We start from the raw sequence: 11761 nt of genomic DNA, 5'->3' as shown, positions 1-11761 counted from the left end.
ATATATATATGAGATCCAGGCATATATCTACCAGCTTTTTTTCTTAGTTAAATTCTCCTTGTCCTTAATTGTCTGATGATGTTTGTTTTTACATTGTTATTAGAGTTATGTTAATTAAATATATTTTTAAGGGTTTATGTTTTGATTGCTTGTGTTTCAAATCACTAAGCTTTAGAATACAATGATGAAGAAAAGGTCTAAAGTAGTTTGTTAGGGTTGCTTATGGTTGGTTACCAGTGAGGCTGCTCTTGGAAGCATCTGCTCTCACTAGGGTTTATTCATAGAGAGGAAATATTATTTTTTCTAAAAATATTTCTTAGTGATTGTATATGATATTCTTACACAATTATCCTTTTATAGTTTATAAGAAAATAACCTCTTAAATAACATTACTTTTACCCCTGGAAAGTTCAGCTTCTACTCCCATTTTTAGATATAGATTATTTGGGTTGCTTCACTAAGGTTTTCTGTTCTTGAAAATGGGTCTGTTATGTAAATGAGTTAAGACCATTTTAGGCTGGGTGTGATGGCACATACCTTCAGTTGCAGCAGTGGAAGACAGGACACCCTAGTCTTTACGTAGTGAGTTCCAGGTCAGCTGGTGCTATATCGAGAGACCTTATCTAAAATACAAAACAAAAAATGAATGATAATGATAATAGTAATATCTTGACACATAAATGTGTTCTTCATGTCTGCTAACTATGTATACTACTCTTTCATCAGCCGTATTTAAACTAGAATTTTAAACATTATTTACACAAATATAGATACAGTTTCAGTAAAATTTATTAACCATCCAAAATCCAATGTTTCTCTATATTGAAAAAGACTATATTACTTTTTGTGACCAGGTTATAGAGCAGATGTTAAAATGCACCAGTGTTTATGAACGTAGTAAACAACGCATCCGTCTCAGAGAAGTTGGCTACTCAGGAATTGGACTCCTCCTTAATGAAGTTCCAGTTAATGTGTCTCTCATTAAAAACCTTGTCAATCAAATCATTAATGCAGGTATGTCTAAGATTGGTAACAGTGATGTGTTTAAGAAATTGTTTTTTCTCTGTGAAGGTTTTCTTAAAAATCTCCTCTTTCAGGTTGGTTTTTAAATTACTTGTTATTTGGTTTTGCAGAGTGTTTCTTAGAAAATATATACCTGTACTTGCTTTTGACTTCCAGGACATAGCTTTAAAGTAAATGTTTACTAACTGAGTAGCCAAGTTAATGATTGGTTTCCTAAATAAAAAAAAAAGAGCATTAAAGAAAATATGTATAAAAGCAGCTTAAAAGTTTAGAGGTATTTATTTTCTGAAAGGTAAAATGAAAACAAATTTGATACATATTTTCTTTCTAATGTTTTGTAATATTTTTTTCTGTACTTAGCCATAAAGTAGAATTTATGGCAGATGTTCGACTTGGGTCTGGAAATGAGGCTCTTTATCTTCAGTGGTTTGCTAAGTAGTTTATCAAGTCTCATTGGTAACCCAAAATATTTATATAAAAGATAATAGTACTGTATCCCTGAGGTATAGACCATATACTCAGACAAAGAAAGAGAAGTTATTTAAGCTTGATTTGAATATTATCAACCTGAAGATTGGGGGGATATTGGAACATAGCTATAGTTCTCCTTGGAAAGTGAATAATTACTTCAGCATTCATATAAGTAATACTTTTCTTTCTTTGGATATCCATGAAATTTAATTTTAACTTTTCTTTAATCATAGATCCTGTTATCAATTTCAAAGATCTGTTATCTGTAGTATATATCTCTCACAGAACACACGTAAATGTCAGAATGGTCCTCTGTAGAAAGGTTAGTACATTTTCAAGAAGTATTTTTACAATAAGATCATCTTACTATGACTGTTTTGCTTTGAGTAGTTTATAGCAGATACAAGTTCTATGTTTGCTTATTTCATAATAGAAATTATTTTATAAGCAGTTTAAATTAGACATGGTGATGTATAACTTTAATCACACCACATGGGAGGAATAGGCAAAAGGATCATATGCTTCAAGCCAGCCTATGTAATCCAAGACTGTCTTAAATTGAATGAATACATACTCACATAAATAAATAATAAATTGTTCCTTTTAGAAAAGAATAAACTTCATGTAATTATAAGAAATCAGTTTGACATTTTTGTTTAGTTTTATGAGACAGGGTTTCTCTGTATAGTTCTGGCTATTCTGAAACTCACTCTGTAGACCAGGTTGGCATCTACTCACAGATATCCTCCTGTCTCTACCTCCTGGAGTGCTGGGATTAAAGGCACGCATCACCACCAGCCAGTTCCAGTATGTCAAGAGTTAGCTTTACTTCCTCTTCTGTAAATAATTCCTTTTCATTATTTATTGCCAGAAAATACCATCCTTTCCCAGAACCCTCAGTGCTTGTACTCTTTCTTTCCTCCTCCCTTCCCATTTTCCCTTTTTTCTCCCCTGATCTTCTTCCCCCATCCTCTTCCCTTTCTTTGTGGTAAACACTACACTCCATGTTCCTTTTAAAATTTTTTTTACTTTGAAGAAGCAATCTAAGTTTCTCAAACTCACCTTAAAGTTATGATCTTCTGCTTCAGTTTCCCAAGTAGCTGGTATTGCACCACTACGTCTGTGTCTGGTCCTGGTCATTTCTGATGGTTTCACCATATTTCAAAGGGTCTAACTATCTAAATGTATTTTAAATATTACATTTTATTTATTTGCTGTGTGTGTGTGTGTGTGTGTGTGTGTGTGTGTGTGTGTGTGTATACATTCAAGTGTATGTCCATGCTTCAGTGAGAAAGTAGAGCTTAGAAAACCACTTGGGGAGTTGGTTCTTCTCCTGCTTTGTGGATACCAGGGATCAAACCCAAGTCTTCAGGCTGGACATCAAGTGTCTTTTTTCAACCAAGCCATTTTTCTGGAACCCGTATGTCTAAATTTTTGACATTATGACATGATATTGTTATCTAAAGAAGTGTAGAGCTTCATTCATAACTATCCACATATGCATGAGCTCATGATCTCATGCTAGATATACCTGTAAAAATTTCTGTGTCTTTTCAACTTTATGGAAATAATTTCCTAATATTTGTTTATAAAAGTTCATATAATTTATCTTCAATTTACATTTAACCTTTGGGAGACTTGCTTTGGCTTTTTGCTTCATTTTAATTATGACATTTTCTCTCCTGTTCGGGTAACCCTTACCACATGACCCACTAAGCCATCTCAACATATCTGGTTGCATAGCTTTCATTCTGTATTTATTCTTTAGAATATTATGTGGCTTCATATTGATAGACAATTAAGTTTCTTCTCTTTCCATGTTTTATTAACATCTTTTTTGTTATTAGTATCTATTACTATTAATGAATAAAAATGATGCAATAGAATGCAAATATACAAATATTTCCAAATACCTAATATGGTCAAATGTAACCCAACTGTTAAGAGTGCAGTTAATGATTTTAAAAGGTATCAGAGGCATCTCTGTCACCTAATTAAAAGTTAAATGCTAAAATTAAAGTTTTCATCCGTATTATTTTTTTATTGATTTTTATTGAGCTCTATATTTTTCTCTGCTCCCTTTCCTGCCACTTCCCTCCCCTTGAACCCACCCGCAAAGTCCACATGCTCCCAGTTTATTCAGGAGATCTTGTCTTTTTCTACTTCCCATGTAGATTAGAACCATGTATGTCTCTTTTAGGGTCCTCATAGTTGTCTAAGATCTCTGGGATTGTGATTTGTGGGCTGGTTTTCTTTGCTTTATGTTTAAAAACCACTTATGAGTTAGTACATGTGATAATTGTCTGTCTGTGTCTGGGTTATCTCACACAAAATAATGTTTTCTAGCTCCATCCATTTTCCTTCAAAATTCAAAATGTCATTTTTTTCCACTGTGTAACTGTACCGCATTTTCCTTATCCATTCTTCTGTCAAGGGGCATTTTGGTTGTTTCCAGGTTCTGGTTATGACAAACAATGCTGCTATGAACATAGTTGAGCACATGTCCTTGTGGCACAATTGAGCATCCTTTGGATATATACCCAAAAGTGGTATTACTGGGTCTTGAGAAAGGTGGTTTCCTAATTTCCTGAGAAACTGCCATACTGACATCCAAAGGGGTTGTACCAGCTTGCATTACCACCAGCAATGCAGAACTGTTTTGCCCCACAACATCTACAGCATAAGTTGTCATCACAACCTCTACAACTCATAAACCATTTTCAGTAATGTAGTAGGATACAAGGTTAACTAAAAAATAGTAGCCCTCCTGTATACAGATGATAAAAGGGCTGGGAAAGAAATCAGAGAATCACCCTTTACAATAGCCACAAATAATTGCTTAAAATATCTCAGAGTAACTCTAACCAAACAAGTGGAAGACCTGTATGACATGAACTTTAAATCTTTGAAGAAAAAATTAGAAGAAGACACCACAAAGTGGAAAGATCTCCCATGCTCTTGAGTAGGTAGAATTAACATAGTAAAAATGACAATCTTACCATAAGCAATCTACAAATTCAATGCAATGCCCATCAAAATCCCAGGAAAATTCTTCACAGACCTCAAAAGAATGGTACTCAATTTCATATAGAAAAGAAAAAAAAATCCTCAGGATAGCCAAAACAGTCCTGTACAATAAAGAAAATACAGAGCTACAGTACTGAAAACTGCCAGATATTGAAATAAAATTAGACAAGAGGACCAATGGAACTGAATCGATAACCTAGATATACACACATCTATGAAAACCTGATTTTTGACAAAGAAGCAAAAAATATCAAATGGAAACAAGAAAGCATATTTAACAAATGGTGCTGGCATAACTGGATAGCAACATATAGAAGAATGAAAATAGATTCATATCAATCACCATGCACAAAACTCAATTTCAGATGGATCAAAGACCTCAAGATAGAGCCAGCCACACTGAACTTCTAAGAAGAAAAAGTGGGAGTACACTTGAACATATTGGCACAGGAGACCATTTCCTAAATATAACCCAAGTAGAACAGACACTGAGAGAAACAATAAATGGGACCTCCTGAAACTGAAAAGCTTCTGTAAGGCAAAAAACACAGTGACCAAGACAAAACAGCAGCCTACAGAATGGGAAAAGATCTTCCCCAACCCCACATCAGACAGGGGTCTGATTTCCAAAATATACAGAGAACACAAAAGATTTGTCATCAAAAGAACAAATAATCCAATAAAAAAATTGGAGTACAGACCTAAACAGAGAACTCTCAACAGAGGAATCTAATATGGCTGAAAGGAAGTGCTCAATATCCTTAACCATCAAAGAAATGCAAATCAAAACATCCCTGAGTTTACATCTTACACCTGTGAGAATGGCCAAGATAAAAAACTCTGACAACAACATATGTTGCAGAGAATATTGAGTAAAGGGAACACTCCCCCATTGCTGGTGGGAGTGCCAATTAGTACAGCCCCTTTGGATATCAGTGTTGTGATTTCTCAAAAAATTAGGAAACAACCTTCTTCAAGACCCAGCAATACTGCTTTAGGTAGGGTATTTACCCAAAGGATGCCCAATTGAATCACAAGGACATGGGCTCAACTATGTTTATAGCAGCATTGTTTGTTATAGGCAGAACATGGAAACAACCTAAATGCCTCTCGACTGAAGAATGGATAAGGAAAATGTGGTACATTTACACAATGGAGTACTACACAGCACAGAAAAAAAAATCACATCTTGAAATTTGCAGGCCAATGGATGGGTCTAGAAAAAACATCACATTGAGTGAGGTAACCCAGACCCAGAAAGACAAATATCACATCTACTCATAGGTGGTTTTTAAACATAAAGCAAAGAAAACCAGCCTAGAAACCACAGTCCCAGAGAGTTGAGACAACAAGGAGGACACTAAGGGAGACCTACAAGATCTAATCTACACGGGAAGGAGAAAAGACAAGATCTCCTGAGTGAATTGGGAGCGTGGGGACCATGGGACAGAGTAGAAGGGGAGGGGAGAGGAAGTGAAGGGAGCAGAGAAAAATGTAAAGGTCAATAAAATCACTAAAAAAAAAAATATTTTCTTGTGTCCCCTAGCTCTGCTATCTAAGCTCGTTGCTGATACATGTCTGTTACTCAGTAATCCTTGCTTCAAAAATATAATAAGCTCATGAAAACTGATTTGATTGAGATAGTGATCACTTTATTAAATTTTATATATACTTTCAGCTTATTAATACTTTATTTCAACAAATTAATCACATGGTTTTTGTGTTCTCTAGCACATCTTTACTCTGTGCAGAAGTAATATTAGATTTATTAATACTACAATATCAAAGAGCTTCAGATATTTTATAATCTAGTAAGAACATAATTCCGGGCTGACAAGATAAATCAGTCAATAACAGTAATTTCACAAGCATAAAGAAATGAATCCTCGGCATCCATGTAAAAGCTGTGTGTGTTCTTGTGTGTTGTCTGCAACCCTAGCATTTTAGGAGATAGAGTCATAAGGTAGCTTGAGTCTTGCTGGCCACTGCCCTAGCCCAGGTTCAGTAAGAAACCCTCCTACAAGGGAAGGAGGTGGGTAGTGATAGAATAACGCATTCAGTACTCTTCTTTGTACTCCATGTGTAAGTGTATGTATCTGCACATGCACATAGTCACATATACCACACACAGAACATAATTTGAAAGTTTATTTTATTGTTTCTCAGTAAATTACTCTGTTATTAAAATAATTGAAAAGAGATGTTTTCTTAAAAATATTGTATAGCTTTTGAAGAATATTATATTATTTTTTGTAATTTTTGTTCTCTTTGCAGATATTACAGATTTTGCAGTCCCAGCCAGAAGCAGCATACCAGATAGCACAACAAGTGGGTTGGCAAGATACCTTTGTAAGACTTCTCTTAAAATCAAACTTTGAAAATGTAAATTCTCTTCATAAACATGGAAAGGCTGTTTCAGTGAAAGAAAATAAAAATGTGTCCACTGAAAAGCTAGATGATGAAAAAATGACATTACCTGATATATCTTCAGATCATTGGAGTCTGGAAGATAGTCAGTCCCTGAACTCAAACACACCATTATTTCAAGAAGTAAACTCTGAAGTAGAATTATCTTTCAAGTCAGAAAATGAAGAATTCTGGCATAGTAACACTTCCCATCTGAGTTTAGATCTCAGTGGAACTGACTCATGTGAACTGAGTGAGTGTGGAAGTCAAATGCCAGACAGTTCACCTAGCACACCATCCCCAGTGGAGTCTACTAAGTCCTTCTCTGTGCCATCTGACAGAGAAAGGAGTATCACAAATGAAATGGACTTTAGTGATGACTTCGCCTTCCTTGAAAGCAAAGAGGTAAATTTGCTTATCCTTCCAAAATCAGTTTTAATTCTCATTAGATCTGGTCCTTTGCAGTATGTGAGCTGTTACTAATATTTCCCCTCATAGTCTAAGTCTCATCTAAAATTTAGAACTGTCATTGTCACAAGTCACTTGTAAATATCTTCCTTTTTTGTTTTGTTTTGATGTGCCTGCATTTGTATGTATATGTATGGTAATAGGATTTGAGCATACAGACTCGCACATGTTAGGTTATCTTATTTTGTGTTTGTGTGTATGTACATGTACCATGTTTGTGCCTGATGCCTGTGGAGGTGAAAAAGGACATTTAATCTGGTGGTGTGGGCACACGCCTTTAATCCCAGCACTCGGGAGACTGAGGCAGGTGAATCTCTGTAAATTTGAGACCACCCTGTTGTATAAGAGCTTTTTGTTGGAGGAGGGGCTGCTTGTTCATCTCAGCCACCCGGCTAGCTTAGATCTGAAAATAATCACAGAGAAACTATATTATTTAAATCACTGCTTGGACCATTAGCTCTCACTTGTTATTTCCTAACTCTTGTATTTTAATTTAACCCATCTTCATTAATCTCTGTATCGCCACATTGCAGTGACTTACCGGCAAATTTCAGCATGTCTGACTCTGATGGCTCCATGGCGGCTCTCTGACTCCGTCCTTCTTTCCCCCAGCATTCAGTCCAGTACCCCCTGCCTACCTAAGTTCTGCCTTATCAACAGGCCAAGGCATTTTCTTTATTCATTAATGGTAATCACAGCACGCAGAGGGGACTCCCTCATCACCTACCTTTTCTGTTTGAATGAAAAGGGAGGTTTTGACTTTAACGTAGTAAAAATACATATAACAAAACAGTTATCAAGCAAGAATTATAGTTACAATATTTATATCTATTTTATCTTTTATCATAAATAAGGAAAACTATAAGTATAAATTCTTCAACTCCATCAAACACTCCAGAAGGATAAAATACTACCTAAGTAAACAGGAAGTACATTCTAATCAACTTCCAAAACTCTAGAATTGACAGAAACATCTCGCTGCTTGGACAGTCACCCAAAGTTCTATACCATTGGGGCATCCATCTTCAGCCTACAGGCCCATAGTATCCAGCAGACTTTTCCATGAAGCAGGAAATTTCAAAGACAGTTTAGTTACTTCTATATCCTGTAGAATGTTTTGCAGACACTTTCATGAAGCAGGAACCTCGAAGGATCATCTCACCTTTAGGCAAGTTCAGCAGTCATTTCTCTGTGGGTCCTTCATGTCTAGTTAAACAGTCCAGGAAAGAGCAGTTTCTTGCCCAAATAGCTAACCAACTCTATAAGGAGCCTCTTCAGTGCCCACCTTCCTCTTTAAGTAGCTTGTGCTGCCAGGAGCAGATGTGTCTCATTGTCATGAAAAGTCTTAAGTTTTAAAATATTTAAATGCCATATTCTGAAGGTCTCTGAAAGATCTGAAGAATACCTATGTAAGTGAAATACATCTCTGTACATCTAGAAAATCTAACATGACTACAAGCTTGACTGTTATAGATGACTCTACCTATATTTCTTAATTATTACATTTTTACAGGAAATACACAATCACAATACCTTAATAAAGAGCATAAATATACATCACAAAATTGACCTTAAAATTGTAACAATAAACCAAGATACATACCAATGATAATAGCATATCCCCCTTTAAATGCAAAGAAACAATTATAAACAATATTTAGGAATATGAGTGTAGATCTGTCCATACTGCTTCCTGCATGTTGGAGATACTGTTAATAAGGTCTTTCATGGTATATTCTATATACTAGGTTTATCTCAGTCAGCAGTTGGGTGAAGTAATTTTTTGAGAGTGTTCACGGCAGCCTTTCAGTGGGTCATGCTCTATCAAACCACACCAGTCTGGAAGCAATGCACAGGTTCTCATCCTCTGTGGAAACAAGAGAAGAACCTCTTTTTTCAAAGCAGCATATCGTTAGACCCAAATTGGGTCATGATACCTTTATAATATACATGCTGATTTAGCTTAGCAGCCTATACAGTAAAATGTCTATACCTAGCTCATTCACAGTCAAAAAAATTCAAAGATAAAACAATAATATACATACATGTTCCATTTTTACATGGCTTATTTTTCTTTACTCCTTTTTAATCTATGACTATCTGTACTCTGTGTCTTTAAAGCCTTTTTTAAAACAATTTACTTTTTTTTCCAACTCTCTGTACTTTTTTTCTTCTCTCAAGCCTACGTACATTTATCCAGCACTGAGACTCATCTGGATTTGTGTTTATTGCATATCTGTAATTCTTTACTGTCCAGGAGCACTTTTTAAAATGCCAAGTGCTTCTTAAAACTTAAGGTGCCGAAGTACTAGGGTTTATACAGTACTAACTGCTTGCCCACCCAGTCTAAAACTTAAGCTGTGCCATTACTATGATATCTATGATACGCCTGCTTGCTCTGCACAGTCCAGCATGGCAGTGCTGTTTTCTGGCTCTGAGAGCCATGCCAACAGCCCCATTCTCAGGCACACAGCCAGTCCATGTCGCCACTAAGCAAGCTGTATCAGTCTGCTCACAAACCCCATCCAAATACTTGGTCTCCTGAAAGAGTCAGAAGTCGTGCTGGCAGCTCGTCCCAGAAAGCCTGCATTTCAAAACGGTGTGGCTTTTTTTTCTCTACTGCTGCTGCAGAGTGAGGAAAACCTCTCTTAATGGAGCTGTTCCATGCCGCCAGCAAACAGCAAGAAACTGTGTTAAACCCTGTACTTTTGTGTCTAGAATTCCTTTTCAAACTCTCTTAGGTTTTAAATGGATTTAGCTGGCCACATGGTCGCCAGTCTGTTGGAGGAGGAACCACTTGTTCGTCTCAGCCACCGGCTAGCTTAGGCCCGATATAATCAAACAGAAACTGTATTATTTAAATTACTGTTTGGCCCATTAGCTCTAGCTTCTTATTGGCTAACTCTTATATTTTAATTTAACCCATCTCTCTTAATCTGTGTATTGCCATGTTACAGTGGCTTACCCGCAAAGTTTTAGCCTGTCTGATTCTGGCGGCTCCATAGCATTTCTCTGACTCTGCCCTTTTTTCTCCCAGCATTCAGTCCAGTCCTCCTCGCCTACCTAAGTTCTGCCCTATCTACAGGCCAAGGCAGTTTCTTTGTTCATTAATGGTAATCACAGCAACACAGAGGGGACTCCCACATGAGCTATTTCTAGGACAGCCAGGATTGTTACACAGAGAACCCCTGTCCTGAACCCCCACATACACAGAAAGGGATTGAGTGTCCTGGAATTCAAGTTATGAATGGTTGTAAGCCACCATTTGGGTGCCTGAATTGAACCACTTTGACCAGTAACAACTTAGCTATCTTTCTAGCTCCCCATCCCTCTCTTTAGAACAGAGCCTGCATCTGAAACATTTTGTGTCTTCAGGCAATAAAAGCATCTTAAAAGGGGACAGGAAAGGGACCTCAGCAGTTAAGAACACTTGATGTGCTTCCAGAAGACCTGAGATCCATTCCCAGAACTCTCATCAGAAAGCTCACAACTGTGTGTAACTCTAGCTCCAGGGATCTGACAGCTTTGGCTTCTTTAGGCATCTTCACTTATGTGCCCATACGCACATTCAGAAACATACCTACACATAATTAAAAATAATAAAAATTAAATGCTAAAAATAACTGACGTAAATAACAAGTATATGTAGATGGCTCTGTGTTATGCTTTTTAATATTTCCTAACTCTAATAATTTAGTATTACTTAATGTTTTATAGGAATGTGAAGAGGAGCTTCTTCAGTTGGTTACAAATATTTTGAATTATATCATGTGTAAAGGACTAGAAAAGTGTGATGAAGACACTTGGGTTGAAAGAGGACAAGTGTTTTCAGCATTAACTAAACCAGGAATATCAAGTGAACTACTTCGATCGTCAGATGAAGTAAAACTAATGTAAGTATTCATTTAGTGATTTTTGTGAACCCCTCTGTAGAACGGAGTGGGAGTCTAAAATTAAATACTGATTCCTTAATTCAGTATATAATAGAGGCAGAGAGAAGAAGAAGCTATTTAATGTTTTTCTTCCTTGGTTTTACTGTTCTAGTAGAATGTAGAAAAAAGTACAAATTCTCTTTCCCTACATCCTCACCAACATTTCTTCATTTGTTCTCTTGATATTCATTCTGAGTCTCGGGTGAGAAGGAATCTGAAAGAAGTTTTACTTTCTGTTTTCCTGAATTTTTTATTTTTTTATTGATTTTATTGAGGTTTATATTTTTCTTGGCTCCCTTCACTTCATCTCCCCTCCCCTCCAACCCTCTCCCATGGTCCCCATGCTCCCAATTCACTCAGGAGATCTTGTCTTTTTCTACTTCCCATGTAGATTAGATCCAAGTATACCTGTCTTAGGGTTCTCATTGCTGTCT

General features: G+C 36.3%; 1 protein-coding gene across 1 annotated transcript in view; it reads left to right on the top strand.

Annotated features, from left to right (window-relative positions):
* Nbeal1 (neurobeachin like 1) overlaps nucleotides 1-11761 on the top strand; it is a 113058-nt gene that overhangs the window by 24632 nt on the left and 76665 nt on the right. Inside the window, exons 13-16 of the mRNA XM_026786168.1 lie at nucleotides 855-1014; nucleotides 1728-1816; nucleotides 6796-7332; nucleotides 11113-11288. Coding sequence (XP_026641969.1) covers nucleotides 855-1014; nucleotides 1728-1816; nucleotides 6796-7332; nucleotides 11113-11288 — 962 coding nt within the window. The remainder of the gene's footprint in view (nucleotides 1-854; nucleotides 1015-1727; nucleotides 1817-6795; nucleotides 7333-11112; nucleotides 11289-11761) is intronic.

Source organism: Microtus ochrogaster, linkage group LG4, assembly GCF_000317375.1.
Source record: "Microtus ochrogaster isolate Prairie Vole_2 linkage group LG4, MicOch1.0, whole genome shotgun sequence".
Lineage (NCBI taxonomy): Eukaryota > Metazoa > Chordata > Mammalia > Rodentia > Cricetidae > Microtus > Microtus ochrogaster.
This window is presented reverse-complemented; position numbering and strand designations above follow the sequence as displayed.